The sequence below is a fragment of the Eubalaena glacialis genome, chromosome 3 (assembly GCF_028564815.1).
Source record: "Eubalaena glacialis isolate mEubGla1 chromosome 3, mEubGla1.1.hap2.+ XY, whole genome shotgun sequence".
Taxonomy (NCBI): Eukaryota; Metazoa; Chordata; class Mammalia; order Artiodactyla; family Balaenidae; genus Eubalaena; species Eubalaena glacialis.
Window position 1 is genome coordinate 144,477,883 of NC_083718.1, and position 17,449 is coordinate 144,495,331.

Here is a 17,449-nt window from a genome sequence, read left to right on the forward strand (position 1 = left end):
CAGGAGAAGGCGTCTATAAAATGCAACCGCCGCACGAGGCGCTACTGTCATTACCATTTACAGAGGAGAACTCTGAGGCTCTGAGCAGCTGAGCAACTTGTTGATAACCAGTGGCAAAGCTGGGAGCGCAGAGCCCACACCATGGTACACGGCTCTGATTTCCCAGCCATCTCTCACTGTTCCCCTCACACTTGAACAGCAAGCTTCCCATACTGAAATGCTCCTTGATGAAGTCAGGCTGTTCCACACTCTGAAGTTTTTCACATTCTGTTCCTGCCTCTTGAAATGCTTATCCCATTTCCACCTCCTAAGTGATGCTTCTCTCACTTGTCCTGGCAGAGCTAGTTGATCCATTCCCTGCCCTCTTGTGACACTTCCCTCTCATCTGGGAAAAGCAGCACGCAGGTTACAATGAGATTTTTCTGATGACAAGTCTGCCTTCTCCACCAGCTGCTAAGCTGCTCTAGAGAGAGGACTGGGTCATCTCTGGCAGCCCCAGTGCCCTGTATGGCATCTGAGGCCCATACAAGTATGGGCCTAACACATATTTGCTGATTAAATTAATTGCTACCTTGCTTCTTAAACCATAAAATGTTCCCTCACTTCACTGAGGTCTGTTTCCTCAAATGTCACCACTCTGGATTAAACTTTCCAGAACTCTCTGTACTGGCAGCAACTCCTGGAACTCTCCATTGCTTTACACAGACCTGTTCTTCATAACACTTAGCAGTACCTGATAAACACACATGCATGCCTATACACATACATATATACACACATATATCCAAGCGTGTATGTATGTGTGTGTGTGTGTGTGTGTGTGTGTGTGTGTGTGTATACTGGCACACACACATATACACAAACATACACACAAGCATTCAGACATACATACATATTTATGAGCATGCAGATATAGGCACATCTGTGCACACATATACACAGACACACACATGTATACATGGATGCTCATACAGATATGTATAACAAATGCACAAACGTGGACACACATAAGCACATGCATGAACATGCCAATACATGTGCATGTGTGTGCATACACATGCATGCATGCATACAGTGCATATAAAAATATACATATATATGTTTATATGTAAGGTTATGAACACCCCCAGCAAGATAGAAGCTCTACAGAGTAGGAACTTATCTCTATTTACTACTATATCCAACACCCCTACAACAATGCCTGGCACATAAAAGGAAGATATCACATATTTGGTAAATAAAGGAATGAATCTTTGAATTTCTCTTGCTCACTGCTATCATTCATAATGTAAATCCGCTGAGATCCCATTAGTCATACCTAAATACACATAGCACTACCAGACACTGTTCTAAGTGCTTTACAGATATTAGCTTATTTATTCTTCAAACAACTCTATGAGGTGGGTGCGATTATTATTCCCATTTCACAGATGGAAAAACTGAGGCATGAAGTGTCAAGTGACTTCCCAAGGTCACACAGACAGGAAGTGGATCAGGATTTGAATCAGTTATGTGTTCTTAATTACTGTTGTGTAACCTCAAGGCTTTTTCATTTTCACTGTCCTTAGAAGTCACATTCCTATATCATAGCACACAACATGATAAAATTAGAGTTATCAAGCTGGGGTGGGGGAGATGATACTAAAAGATCTAACTAGAGACTAGTACAATGTTTCTATATCCCCCAAAATTTTCTTTCTTAGTTTCTCTAGACATCTATACTGGCTGCAGGATGCCAGGAGGCAATCCTCAAGATCCTCAGTGCAGGGAAAAAACAATCTTTTTTTCTCTTCACCCTTTATAATGACTCATATGAATGCTTAGTTAAGAGAAAACTGAAAACAAGGAAATTACCCAGGCCCGTGGGGAGATGATAAGGAAGCAGACAGCAGTTCAGATGTGAGGTTGCCGCGGAGGGGCGATGACTGGAGATGTGCATTTTCCCACCAACAGCTGCGGATGTGCAAGCCCCAGAGTAAACATTAGCGCTCAGGGTTATTACATGGATGTGAAGCACCATGTGCTGAGTTTCTGTGCCATGAAAAACAGTGGACCTTTGGGGTAAGCCTACTCTCACAGCCAGTGACGCAAGTGCATTCTTAGACTTTGGGTCCCCAAACAAACACTTTTCCAGCAGTCTTCTACCTTTTGAACTTGGGGTGGGAAGTCCTCCTAACAGGTGGTTGGCAGCATCAGAACCTGGGGCTGGGTTATTCTGTGTGTTTTTGTTTTTGTTCCCAAGCTCAGCAAAGGAAAACAGCAGCTCATCTTTTCAGTCACATATTAATACATGAGTGAATAAGTAGAACCTCCTGGTTAAAAATTCCCTCTGGATACCAGATAAGGTCCTGAAGCTGATGAGTTGGTCAGAGATTTGCTTGAAATCAGGGACTCTGGGCACAGGAACTCACACTGAGTCAACACACTCTGCTCTGTTTAGAAGGAAGCACTTGCTCCATTGTTTGATGAAAAGTCTTCACCAAAGTAAATGTGAAATGACGGGGAGAGACAGATCAGCATTACAGTCTTGGATCCAATCCTTCCTCATCCTGTATCCTTAAGCAAATCCCTTCACCTACTGGAGTGTTCATTTGCTCAACCATTAATGGAAGCAAAAATACCAGGATGATGGTTTGAAAGTGGCAAGTCACTACACAGATAAGTTTAATATCAACATTCATTTCAACATTAATCAACAAAAATAATCAACAAAATTATCATCAACTTTAGTATTACTGATCTCTCCACCACACAGTCAAAAAATAGCCAGCCTGGTCTAATAAGCCTGGTCTTATTCCCCGTGACTGGGAGAGCCCCAAACATGTGTGCTGTTTGAAGTATATTTTATTAAGTCCCTTCCCCAATCTGGGCCTCAACTCTCTCATCCATAAAATGGATCTAGAAGAATGTTTAATAGAAGCTCTATCTTCCATTTTAGATATAGACATATGTTTGTGTAATTATAGGCTAAGGTAAGTAAATGCACAGACATATCTAGACATACATAAATATACTAGAAGGGCAAGCAGGAAAAAGCTCATGGGCTCTGGAGTAAAAAAAAACTTGGACCTAGGATCCAACTTTATCATTTACTGAAATGTCACACTGAAACAAGTTATTAAACCTTGATATCCTTGTATATTAAATGCAGAAAACAATGGCAGCCCACAGTGTGGTTGTGAGCTGATGACACTGACTATTTAAGTGCCCAGCACAAAGCTGGGCACAGACTGAAAGAAAAACAATTGTTTTGAACTTTTCAGAAGGAACTTGAAATGCCAGGTATTTTTATTATTACCAGCTTTTGAGGGAGACCCTTAATGCAGACTGTGACCACAAAATGGAAGAGACTTACTCATGAGTGGCTTAGAACAACTAGTTTACCTATTTGATAGCCAGCCAGGATCCTGACTGCAGCCATTAAATGGGATATCATGTGTAGAACGGAATAACATATACGCACATACAGGGATGTATACACACATACACGTGTATATACATGCAATGCATATACAGCTGCACATATACATAAGCACAGGTGTGAATACACCCACTTCTTGCCTGTTCTTATTTTCTACGATGGATAGAGTTCCAGATACCCAAAACCATTCCCTTTTCCTAATTTGGAGATGGTGTGGCATAACAGGGGCAGGGCCCCTGACCAATGAATTAGGAGGCTCAGTTTCTAAATTCAACTCTGACGGTAATTTGCTGGGGTAACCTTGGATGACTCATTGTTTTTCTGGGCTTCAGTTTTCTCATCTGCATATTGAAGAATTTGATACAGAAAGTCTTTGAGCAACCTTTTAGTTCTTAAGCCTATGATCACTCATTATCCAAACAGGACTCTGTATATAAAATAAAGAAGTTAACCATTTCAGGGTAGGCTCATAGCTGCATATCCTGGGTTGTGTGGCACAGATTTAGAGAGGGGTAGGACAGCAGGAGGGGGCTGTAGCCCCGCAGGCCTGCATTTCTCCCTGATTTCTGACCACAGAAAAGAGTGGTCTCCCAGCTAAGGCTCATCCCTCACAGTCCAGAGAAGCGCAGTGTTCCGGGAAAGGCCTGGGGTCTGGGGACAGCAAACCCAAAGTCGTCCTTCCCCCCATCCCCTCTGCCCCTCACCAAGGCTCATGCGGCTGCTCTGGTCTCAGGCAGCAGTGGTTCTCATTAAACCAAACCTCAGCCTAACACAATAACCTTAAAATCGCACCAACAAACTCCTCCTCCCCCTTTCTGATTCACATCCAGGAACTCCCGGAGTCATCCTCGCCCTATCTGCTTGGGCACTGACACCGCTTTTCTCCTTCCAGATTTCCCGGCAAGACTTTATCTGCTCTTCTAATCCCCCTCCTTACAGACTGTCTGCCTCTTTGGATCCAAGCTTCTCTTTCTTGTTGGACACACTCCCTCCTGCCCCCAGTTTCCGGTCCGAGCCTGGGCCTGGCTCCTTCTCAGCACAGCTGTGGTTTGGTCTGATTTGTCTACCTGAGAGTTGCACACCACTTCTGCTTCTGACCTGTGTGCCCAGTGCCAACCTGTCCCGCAAACCGTCTCCTCTGGGCACCAGGTGACGACTTCCATCCTATAATCAGTTTCCCGGCCCCACCCCAGACACTCAGACTCAGGATCCTTCGCGGGTAGGCTGTAGGTATCTATATATTTTTTAAAGGCTCCCCTACCTGGATTTAGCAATCCTTGTTTTGGATATTTCAAAATCCTCTCACTTTTATTATCTTAATTAACTCACTGATTCATGGGGGACTGACTCTGTGGGTCTTATGCTGAATGATGGGCAGAGTGAACATGATTTGGTGGGAAATATGAAATAGGTGAAAGTGTGGCAGAAACACAGAGGAGGGAGTGAATCCTGGTCTCTAAGAGCCAGGTTCAGTTTGGAGACATCTCCACTGTATAAGTAACATGTAGCCTGACTGCTGACACATGAGTAGGACTGTCTAGGTGGGGAGCGGGGTCACCCCAAACAGAGCGAACAGCATGACCAAAGGCAAGGAGGCGAGTGTATATGATGTGCTGAAAGCTGGACAAGTGGTCTCATGTCAGACTCTGGGTAAGACGGAAGGGGCAGGAATCATCTTATACTCCCTAGTCTGAAGTCTTCACTCTACTGTCTTATCTCAACTATTTTCACTGAAGAGTTAATTTCACAAAGTCTATTTTGACAAAGTACTAATATATCAGTAAGACCCTTATTTGGGGCTGTGTTTTGGCTTCTACGGAAATAAACTGAGTTGATGAAGGGAAATACTATCATTGGAAGGGTTTCGGTTTAGAGTAGGACTTCTCATTCCCAGCACTTCAAGGCGGGATAACTCTCTGCTGCGGGGCTGCCCTGAGCACTGTAGGACGTTTAGCAGCATTCCTAGCCTCCGCCCACCACATGCCATACCAGTTCCTCTTTCCAAATGACAATCACAGAAATGTCTCCAGATAGCGCCAAATGTCCTGTGGAGGGGGAGTTAAAATCCCCCCTGGTTGAGAACTACTGGTACAAAGACAAAGAACAAGAGCTCTGAAGTCAGACTCAGGTTCAAATCTTGCCACGATACTAGCTATGTGATGGTGGAAATGTTACTCTTTCTGCCTTCAGCTTCCTCACGTACAGAATGGGAAATAACCTCTGCCTTGTAGGATCATCATGAGAAGCAAGAGATAAAGTATATGAAGTGTCCAGCAGAGTACTTGGCACATGAAAGGTAGTACCAATAAGGGTAGTGATTCTTGTTTTATTAGTGATATTATTATTATTATTTTTATTATTATTAGGAATAAAGCCTAACTGAAGTTGGAAAGTTACAACAAGTAAATGAATTCCATTTTACCAAGAAGCAGTAATAGGGCAGGAAATGTTGCAGTTACATTACAGACATCACTTCCTCTAGGAATCCTTTTATAATTCTTCAAGTCTCAATTCTGGGCCCATTCCATATTTTTCCAAAGCCTTATATATTTGGAACATATAATTGCATTGTTTACTTAATGTTTGTTTTCTCTACTAGACTACAAGTTCCCACAAGTCCAGTTCTCTCTCATATTCACCTTATACTCTCATCAACTAGTAAAGGGGGTCATCAATAAATATTTATTGAAAGACTTTCTTTTTTGAATACTTGTTACTCGCACAAATGCTACTTTAAGTGTCAAATTCAAGAGTAGACTAGAGCACACTGTAACAGATATGCATTCCATAAGGCATAGTGATTAGAAGTGGGAGCTCTGGAATCAGATAGTGTGGGTTTAAATCATGCATTTACCACTTACTAATCGTGTGACTTTGGGTAAGTTAGGTAGTCTTTGTGAGCCTCATTATTTCATTTAACGAATGGAACAAAATAATAGTATGTATAAAGTTGTTTTGAGAATCAGTGTTGCTTCTAGAGCACTGACAATGGTGAGATGAAAAGTTGGCAAGGTTTATTGCTCACTGGAATTAACTATGTGTTGCTCTAAGAGGGCATGAACCAGAAGCTCCTTTTGCAAGATGGGCTAAACCAATTCTTCCGCTATAAGAAAGGAAGGAAGGAAGAGGAGAGAGGAGGGGAAGGGAGGGGAGGGAGAAATTCAAAATCCTCAATTTGGTTTGATTCTGAAACTCAGATGAGCAATTTAAGCCAAATCAACATCTGGCCTAGTGAGCAATTTAAGCCAAATCAACATCTGGCCAAAAAACCAGTATCTGGAATCAGAGTGACGCTAAACCTAGGCACAACGTTTGCTCTTGGCCAACACCTGCTAACATGATGGGAGCACAAAGGACACGAGTTTCCAGACATCCAGGACTGGATCAGGGAGTGCTCAGAACAACTCATTCTCTTCATGGAGAACTGAGCCAGGTACACCTAATGTACAGGGCAGCCGCCTCTGTAACGAGAGGTTACTCTACTTCTCAGTTGAATATCCATCCCTCACGCAGGGGATGCCATTCATTCACTCATTCACTAAATATGCACGTGTTAACGGTCCTCCACACGCAAAACACTGCGCTGACTGCTGGGGTATAAGAATGAAATGGCACGGGGCTCACTCTCAAAGAGTTCACAAACTTGTAAATGAGACAAAGTTGCGCACATAAACCTGGGTGATGTGTACTGTAAAGGAGGCAAGTCCCAGGCATCATGGGAGCGAGAGGAAGGAGGGCTTAAGTCTGCTTGGGGGAGTCAGGGAAGGCTCCCGGAGGAGACAGCCCGGCTTCAGGATGTGATGGAGAATCAGAAGCTGGTCTGATAAAGAAGAACAACTAGGGGAGAGGGCCTGAGACAGAAATCAGGTTGTTACTGCCGTTCAGGACAGCTGGGCTGCCGGAGCCAAGAACAGACCTGGAACAAAGTTACCACTATTTTTACAAGCTAGGAAGAGAGCAGCAGCCGGAGCCCTGGCCAGAACCACCCCCACAAAGAGCAAACACACCTCCTCCCGTCTTCTGGCTATCTGCGGGAGAACTTACGAATCAGCACCTTAAGTACAAAATGTTCTCTTAGCTTCGATTTCTATTCCCACCAAGTCCTTCCTCCTCTTTTTTCCAGAACTGGAAAACTCATGAGTTGAGTTCCACTTGCTTCTTTGATCTTTATCCTCCCGTCCCAGGCTTCCCTGGAGACTGAGAGTCCAGGAGTCTTTCTCCAAAGCAGAATGCCGACCCCTCGTACCAGTCAGAATGTGGGGTCCAAGGTAGGTCACACCAGGTCAGCACTTGAAGGGACCGTGATTGTCAGGGGCTTGTTTGTGCGAGGCCTGGATGGCATCCAACTCCAAAGCCAGATTCTTAACCTGACACTTGACAATCTCTTAGCATGGAGTTCATCTAACCAGATCATGAGGTTGTTTCTGACCACAATCTGTACAGAATCTTAAAGTAGTGAATCCCGTGTTCTGTAAAAGAGTATTGGGGAAGGAAATTTAGGGCAGATTCATGGAAGGCAGATGAAGTCCAGAAGCCTGAGGTTCTTCTCCGACTGCCTATGCAAAGGGAAGACAGTTCTCCTGGATAGTAACTCAGGGAACTTCCATTTATAAAACTCCTACTTTGTGCCAGGCATTGTCACTCCAGAGTGAGAAAAATTGAAGAAAGATACCTCATTATTGCGTGCCTACTATGTGCCAGATGCTACACCAGCTGCTTTACCTGTTTATATCATAACACATCTGTGAGGAGGGCATCACTATCTCGTATGGCAGAAGGGGAAATTCGGAAGTGTGAAGAGGTATGATATTTGGCCCAAAGTACACAGGTAGAGAGAGTAAGAATTTAAACCCAGATCTTCAGATTCCATGTTCAGAGCCCTTATTACAGCATCATGATATGTCTCAGGGGTTAGTTGTCTCAAACCAATACTATTAAGTTACAAACGTGCAGGCCAGGAGAGAATGAGAATTTTCTCTCCAAAAGGTGTGGGGCTTTGGCTGCTTGGTTCACTGCTATAATCTCCAGTGCCTAGACCAGTAACCACCATGTTTACACACATTCAGTAGCTATCTTCAGTAACTGCACGGCTGGATGGGCGGACGACCTTTTCAAGATTTTCAGGCCTCTCTTCTCTTCTACATTCTGAAAGGAGCATAGGCGGCGTGGGAAACAAGAGGGAATATTTGCTCCCAGGCCATCTCTTTTTCCCAGACATCCTAACCCTAAACTGGCTGTAAGGTGAAGGGGAGAGATGGAGGTATAAGAAGGATAAAACTTGGTCAAAGTTGCTCAGTAGGTCTTCACTGTCCCACAGCAGCTGAGAATCGCCTGCCTGGTCCCTCCCCAGCCACTGCTAGCCCCTAGGCTCAGCCCTTTAAGAAGCCAAGGTCCTAGGCTATCTTTCCACTTAAAGAACTTACTTTTGGAAAACACAAGGGAAACTCACTAACATAAGTGCATTTGTGTTTTGTTTTGTTTTTATTTATTTATTTATTTTTGGCTGTGTTGGGTCTTCGTTGCTGTGTGCGGGCTTTCTCTAGTTGCAGCGAGTGGGGACTACTCTTCGTTGTGGTGCACGGGCTTCTCATTGCGGTGGCTTCTCTTGTTGCTGAGCACAGGCTCTAGGTGCGCGGGCTTCAGTAGTTGTGGCTCGCGGGCTCAGTAGTTGTGGCTCGCAGGCTCTAGAGCACAGGCTCAGTAGTTGTGGCGCACGGGCTTAGTTGCTCTGCGGCATGTGGGATCTTCCCGGACCAGGGCCTGAACCCGTGTCCCCTGCATTGGCAGGTGGACTCCTAAGCACTACGCCACCAGGGAAGCCCCATGCATTTGTGTTTTAAAGGGCAAAAACAAAATCTCAGCCAAAGCTTCTAAGGGTAAAAATTTCTGCCACTGACCATCTCTGATTTAGGAAAAGAGGGGAGTCGTTTCATGGCCTGGATTCCTTTCAGTGCGGTTCAACTTACATCTCGCCTGAGTGTCTTCAAGTACCAGGTGCCTGTAAGGACACAGTCTCCCCTCCTAGAGGGCGCAGCGAGTCCTGGGCAGAAGTGAGAAGGTGTGTTTCGGTTTGTTCTTTAGGGAGGTCTGGGAAACTGACAAGGGAACCAGAGTCCTGAAAATTCCCAAGGTGCAGCCTGCTGACTTTCAGCATGTGGTGGTCCAAGCCTAGTGCTTGTCCCCTGGGTGCGGGTAGATGACGGAGACTGCTGGCCCAGGGATAAGTGAAAGAGCATGATGGAGGAAGCTTCCCGGGCCTCAAGCAGGTTATGGGAGGTCAGGATTACTAGGAGACAGGAACACTCCATGTCTGTCTAGACCACGAATTCTCTTTGTACCTGTTCTTAAAAACCCAAATCATGACATTCCAATCAAAAGCAGACACTGCCCACACTGAAAAGGGAAAGAAATACCCTTGCCTATAAGCAGTATTTTCCAACCCACAGGCATTACTGGCTGGTTACTATTTCTCAGGCACTGTGTTAGATCCTGAACACATAAAGATGAATAAGACAGACACGTTTGTAGATAGATGAGAGCTGTCCTGCTCTGAAAATCCAGAGACCATGCAGAAGAACTAGTCACTGCTTAACAATCTGCTGTATAAGGAAACAGATTAACTTTCACTCTGCAGGGTAGGGCTGTTTTACCTTATTCTTGCCTTAATGTGACTTTATTCATTTAATAAATTTATCAAGCACCTATAAGAACCAGACACAGCTCAGCACAGGTTACACAAGATGAGTAATACAATGCCCCTGTCTTCAAGGAGCTTATAATCGGGTGGAAAAGACAAGCAGATAAAACAGCAATTACAACACAATCATTTCTTCCATAGGGGTAGGTAAAAGTGCTGAAAGAAGGACAGCTTAGAGAATTTCAACATCAACGGAAGTGTCTTCCATGGAAAGCTACACAGAGGAGAAAGCATCTAAGATGGGTCTTCAACTTAGAGTAGAAGTTAGCAAGTGGGCAAAGTGGAGGACCAGTCATCCTAGGCAGAGAAACACATGTGCAAAGACATGGAGGTGAAGATGCATGGACAGAGTTCTGGGAATGCAGCTCGATGAAAGCATTTAAATAGATAACTCTTGTCTGTAATATGAAGTAGGGACTAAAATATCTTTCAAAGTTTTTTGGACTGTAACCCATAGTAAGAAATTCACTTTCATCATGGCCCAGTATACACATGCACAGACACATAAAATGGAAGTGGAAACATAAGTTCCACAAAAAAGTGCTTACCCTTACTGTGCTAGACATACTCTGAGATTTTCTACTCTGGTCGGTCCATTCTATTCTGAAAATCCAATGGTCATGATCTACTAAATTGATCTCATGAAGTTCGAACCATAATTTAAAAAGAAACACTCTTAGAAAGAAAGGCTAGGAAAAAAGATTTGGCTATAGTTGAAGTGAAAAATATTGAGAATCTGAACAATGCCTCCCTCCCTGCCAAAAAACTGCAATAAGGATGAAGAAGAGGATAGAGTTATCACACTTTACTGTAAACCTTGCCTCATTGTCTGCCTTCCATTTGGGGATGAGATCTTGTTTGGTTTTTTTTTTTTTTAATTAACTTCACTGTCTCCCAGCACCATGCCTGGGACATACTAAGTGTTCAATGGGTCTTTGATGAATGAATAAATGAATACAAGAATGCCAGGTTGGAGACTTATTTAGAAGATGAAATCAGGGATATACCCAAGTAATTGGACATAGCATATAAGCCAAATATATTATGAAAATAAAATTAGAATTGTAAGGGTTTTGGAGTATCTGTAGAAAAAAGCAGTACAGGTAAGTACGCCATCATCATCCATGCTCGTTGGAAGTTAGTGTATCTTTATCAAATTTTCGGTAAAGGAAAGAACCACCCAGATATTTATTCACATCATTTTTTCTATTATTTTATGGAGAAATTAATAAAATTATAAATGAATCCTATAATTGATGAAAAGTTCTACAATTCTACCCACATGCCTTACTGTTAAAGGTTTTTCTTTACTGTATCTTGAATCACCAGCTCTCAGTCTTTGCTTTAAAAATAGAAAAGGAGTGTCTTTGATTCTGAGGAGAGTTTGAACACAGTGTTGGTAGTGACATGGAGTAAGAGATTACCTAGTCCTCCCGCATGGGCATCAATTAGTGAAGCTGCCACTGCAATTCCAGCAGGAAGGCCAAGGTCCTTTGCTGCCTCTGGTGTGAGCCCATTTCCAAGAGAAGTTCCAGGAGGCAGCACTTGGTTTCCTGGGTAGACAGGAGAAAAAATAAACACCTGTCAGTTTGAAAAACACAAAAGCAAACAGAGGGTTTTCGTAAGAGAACCTCTCTGCCCCCTCCCCTCTCCTCTGCCTTTTCTCAGCTTCATGAAGATGGAAACCATGCATCTGCGAAGAGTCCCTACACTCATTTGGTGACTTAGGTATATGTCCTTGGTTCCCATAGGTCATGCTCTGGGGTGCTTTACAAAGCCAAGACCTCTACGGCATCTTTCAAATCAGAGAAAGATTCCATGCATGAGAAATTCCAAAAGATACAAATACAGTGGCCTCTTGGAGCCTAGGTTGAAATGGTCAAACTGTTCCAAATGAGCTTCCTAACACAGCAGCCCGACCAGCATACCTTACACACACACACACACACGCACTCATGCACACACATTCACACATCCATACACACTCCCTGATTAACGTATATTCCTAAAGAAGTTGAGAAAATTTACTTATGTAGTTGCTTCCTATCAGAAGATAAGGGAGGGAATTATTTTGTTTCAACAAAGAATTTCTTAAAAGTTTTTCTCAGCTGGAAAAGAGAGCCCAGTCTAAACTTTGCAAACTTTACAAGGCTGCTACTTGCACAACCACAGAATACAATTTGAATGGTGTTCTTTGGAGTTGTGCAATGCAGTGACCCTGATATTTCGGGTGACCTTGAGTTCCTGCAGTCAGTCAGGCCTTCAGTTAAGAATTTATTGATTGTCTTGCGCTGTGTGGGCGCTGTGTCACTGTAAGAGGCGATCCTCGCCCCCAACCTAGTTAGGGAGATGAGGTCAGGACACAGAGAACCATGTAAGTCAGAAGAGAATGAAGGGATCCATCTGCGCCCAGGTGTTCAGCAGGGGCTGAGTCACGCCCTCCACCCACCCCAGCCAAGGAATTTATCGTAAGTATTTCTGCACTGCAAGAAGGGTGGGGCTGGACCTCTATATATGCTAAGATCCCTCTGAGCTCCAAGGGTCCAAGATTCTGAATGTGTGCCATTTGCTCAGTGCTAAGATTCCTACCACTTGTTAATTGTTCCATGGAGTTCCAGGGATGCGCAGAGGTGCTGCAGGACTTCTGCGGGTGGAGGTGAGGGGGGGGGGTGTTAGAGAGGGAGGCAGAGGGCGAATGGCTCACGACCTCCCCTAACTGAAAACAGAGCTCCTCCACAACACCATTTTTATCCATTTATCAAATTCTATCCAATTTGGAAAAAGTTTAGCTAAGAAAAAGAAGCAGAAGAAGACTGAACCCGCTGCATGGCTTCGTAGAGTGCCACTGTCCAATATGTGAGTCACCAGGCACATGTGGATTGAACATTTGAAATGTGGCCAGAGTAACCAAGGTGCTAAATTAATTTCATGTGAATTCATTTCCATTTCAATTTCAAAACTGATAGTTCAGTTACTGAAAAACTGTTAAGTACGTTTGGAACAACTTGGGCGTGCAAATCTACTTTTTCAACGTTAATTTAAGAAATCTAAATCAAGTATTTACAGTGAAAATTGAGAGTCTGAATTGAGAGGTACTAAGTGGAAAATACACATCAGATGTCAAAGATTTCATATGAGAAAATGAATGTAAAATATCTCATTAATAGTTTTTAGATCAATTATGTATTGAAATGATATTTTGGATATATTAGGTTAAATGAGATATATTACAATTAATTTCACTTATGTCTTTTTACTTTAATGTGGCTACTGGAAAATTTTAAATTACATATTGGCTTCTATTATATTTCTATTGGACAGCACTGGACTGGAGGATAAGGTCCAGATGCTCAAATGATGGGGTGGAGAGCACAGAGAGCCTCTAGTCTGCTTTGCATGCACAACCAGCAGAAACCTGGAGGAGAGCAGCACCCTTAGCTGTGGACAGTCTGGCTCTGGACACTGTCTCAGTCATGTCACTATGTCTACTAGCTAGCACATACAAGGCAGCATTCCCATTCACTGAGCACTTCTATGCTGGGGACCGTGCTAAGGACATGTCATGCATTTTCTCACTTTATTGTCACAATAACCCTATGGGAACATACTCTACGTGGGTACTATTCTAATCTGTCCCCACTGCACAGATGGATGGGGAAAGTCACTTAAAGTGTTGGAGCACAGGGCATGGATTCCACTCTGATGGATACCAAACCTGTGCTCTTATTCTTTACATTTACATTCTGGTGCAGCTTCTAAGTGAATGAAGGAATCAAGAGATGTATTCGTAGAACAAACATTATGTATGTTTAAAAAGTGGCACCATTTAGAAATCCTGCCCACTACATTCAGATTTTTTTTTTTTAAGGGTGAATTTTCACAGGAAGGTCAAAATGGGAACTTCTATTCCACCTTCATCCCCAATCCTCACAAACACAAAGGCTGTCATTTTCACTGAAAAAAAAAAAAGGTTCAGAAGAGAAAAAGGATTAGCAGGGTGGGGTACACTTCCAAGCCTTTTGGACAGTCATCTAGAAAGAAGCCTTGGCTGGCAAGGTGCAGAGAGAGGCCTGGGCTTGCAGCCATAAGATCTGGGTTCAAATTACATGCTGGAGGAGCACAGGTAGATTTCCCAGCAGAGGCAGCATCTTGAACAAAGGCCAAGAAAGAAGGGAGACGGCCAACCGGTCTGACTGAACTGGCACATAAGCTGGGGTGAGGCCCAGCAGGGGGTGGAGGAGGCCTATAAGGTTGGAGAGAAAAGTAGGGAAATCCAGACTAAGGTGTTTGAATTTATCACAAAGATCACTGTAAGCTTCTGAAAGAGCACTAAGCCAGGGAGTGAGGTGATTGGATTTGCATCTTTTTTTTTTTCTTTTTTTGAAGTAGAGTTGATTTACAATATCGTGTTAGTTTCAGGTGTACAGCAAAGTTATTTGGTGATACATATACGTATATATCTAGATTCTTTTTTTCCACTCTTTTCCATTATCGTTTATTACAAGATATTGAATATACTACCCAGACTCACAGACATGGATTTGCATCTTTTTAAAGGTCTCTCTGGCAGCACTGTAGCAGAGGACAGAACGGGGTAAGGAAAAGCAGTGGTGAAGCTATCTCAGTAACCAGAGAAAAGAGAAGGGCATTCGTTAATGTTATTGGCAAGTGAGATGCAGAAACAGAGGCAGATAGGAGAGATTCTGTGGAGCAAGAAATGGCACGTCAGATGGACCTAGAGTCTGTCATACAGAGTGAAGTAAGTCAGAAAGAGAAAAACAAATACCGTATGCTAATACATATATATGGAATCTAAAAAAAAAAAAAAAAAAAAAGGTTCTGAAGAACACAGGGGCAGGACAGGAATTAAGACGCAGACGTAGAGAATGGACTTGAGGACACGGGGAGGGGGAAGGGTAAGCTGGCATGAAGTGAGAGAATGGCATGGACATATATACACTACCAAATGTAAAATAGATAGCTAGTAGGAAGCAGCCACATAGCACAGGGAGATCAGCTCGGTGCTTTGTGACCACCTAGAGGGGTGGGATAGGGAGGGTGGGAGGGAGACACAAGAGGGAGGGGATATGGAGATATATGTATACGTATAGCTGATTCACTTTGTTATACAGCAGAAACTAACACAACAATGTAAAGCAATTATACTCCAATAAAGATGTTAAAAAAAAAAAGAAAAAGAAATGGCAGGTCGTGGTGGTTGCTTGGATATGGGGAGTATGGTAGATAGGGAGCCATCACCACCTGGATCCCCATTAAGGATGGACCTGCTGTCCGGTGGGCAGTCAGGTCAGCTGCCAGCTGTCAGCAGACAGCTGCCAGCTCCTCGAGTATCATCTTGATGAGGTGATGCCTTTCCCAGGGTGGCCACACCTAGAGACTTAGCAGAGTGGGATCAGAGGGCTCTGATGGGCACCACTCACTCCAGAATACTCTGCCAGGTCGGCCAAGGTCTCGTGGGACTTCATCACATTTGAGTTCTCCCTCCGCCCAATCCTACTCCAGCCCCCTTCCTTTCACAGGTGGCAACCCCTAATGACCATCTTATACCCCCAAATCTGTCTCAGCATCTGCTTCCAAAGAACCCGACCTAGGGCAGTAAGTCAGGCTTTCTCCTCCATCCAGTCGTCTAGGAACAAAAATAAATATGCACAAAGATTAACACCCTCTTGTGAACTGGAACCACAGCATTCAGGAACCGTCTATCTGGACCCCAAGCAGGAGGAAGCTTTGTTTAGCTAGAGCCCAAAGGGAAACAGCTTGGCATAAGAGAGGATGATAGAAACAGGCGGGAATCTCTGAGAATTCATCCCAGGAAATCACACTTTATCAGCCAGAAGTGCACTGGGGACCAGAAGAGCTGTCAGAAGCAGGCTTTAGTGTGTCTTGACGACTCTTCCGGAAATAATCCTCCTTTCGCTCTTCTTTCACCATAAAATTAAATTAATCACAGCATCGGTTTTCCCAGACTTAATGAGAACTTCACAGCCTCAGCATTTTCAGTCTCTTCCCTTCTTCATTCAACCATTTATTCACGCATTTTAGCAAACATTTCAAGAACAGTGGTAATGAGGATGGCCCCAGATATTTTCGATTACCCTGTGCCCAGATCTAGGTGCTGGCGAATGAGTGAAAGAGGAGCTTCCGACCTCAGAAGGCTCACACAGTGGTCTCTGCAAACCAAGGCTCTCCAGACAGTAGATGAAACGCTCTCAAAGGGGAATGTGCGTGGTGATCCCAGAGCACCGAGGAGGGACGGTGAGGGTGGCCCGGGGGAGAGCAGGAAATCAAGATGAAGGTGACATTTGAGCTTGGTCTGGAAAGACAGGTGGCAGATTGCTGGTTTCAGTGCTCGGGGAGATGGATGCCATTAGAGTGAAAAGCGCGTTCACCATAGGGAGCCCCAAGGGACACAGAGTGTTTGAGGCGTTCATATGTTTGCAAAGAGGGCACCAGGGAGGAGAGGAGACCTGTGGCCTCCTGGACAAGAGAGGCAGCAGGGGACCTCAGGCGGAGCCAACTAAGGCCATGTAGCCTGATGACCAACAGCTTTGAGCTCTTTGTTTATCATTTAAGAAAATAAACCTGCAGCGAGAAAGGCGAGAAAAGGAAATCATTTTTATTTTTAAAACAACAGAGCCAACTGAAAAATGCAGGCTGCGAAACATTATGTAGAGATGACTTCCTTTTTTTAAAGATTTTTTGACATGGACCATTTTTTAAAGTCTTTATTGAATTTGTTACAATATTGCTTCTGTTTTATGTTTTGGTTTTTTGGCCCCTGAGGCATGTGGGGTCTTAGCTCTCTGACCAGGGATTGAACCTGCACCCCCTGCGTTGGAAGGCGAAGTCTTAACCATTGGACCACCAGGGAAGCCCCGGAGATGACTTCTTTTTAAGAACAACAACAAAGATGTAGATGGACTTATTTGTAAAAACACAGTCCCAGGGAAAAAATACAGAGAACAGGTTTTCTCTGGATAGTGAAATTATGATTTTTTTTTCTTGCTACTAACCTATACTTTCTTTTTTTTTTTTAAATAAATTTATTTATTTATTTATTTATTTTTGGCTGTGTTGGGTCTTCATTGCTACGCACGGGCTTTCTCTAGTTGCGGCGAGCGGGGGCTACTCTTCGTTGCGGTGCTCAGGCTTCTCATTGAGGTGGCTTATCTTGTTGCGGAGCACGGGCTCTAGGCGTGCAGGCTTCAGTAGTTATGGCTCGCAGGCTCTAGAGCGCAGGCTCAGTAGTTGTGGTACACAGGCTTAGTTGCTCTGTGGCATGTGGGATCTTCCCGGACCAGGGCTCGAAC

The 17,449-nt window shown here is 43.8% G+C and overlaps 1 protein-coding gene across 5 annotated transcripts in view; it reads right to left on the reverse strand.

The window, feature by feature from the left end:
- FGGY (FGGY carbohydrate kinase domain containing) overlaps positions 1 to 17,449 on the reverse strand; it is a 412,972-nt gene that overhangs the window by 194,082 nt on the left and 201,441 nt on the right. For all 5 annotated transcript variants that reach the window (XM_061186510.1, XM_061186511.1, XM_061186512.1 and 2 more), the window contains one exon: positions 11,543 to 11,671. In XM_061186510.1, coding sequence (XP_061042493.1) covers positions 11,543 to 11,671 — 129 coding nt within the window. The remainder of the gene's footprint in view (positions 1 to 11,542; positions 11,672 to 17,449) is intronic.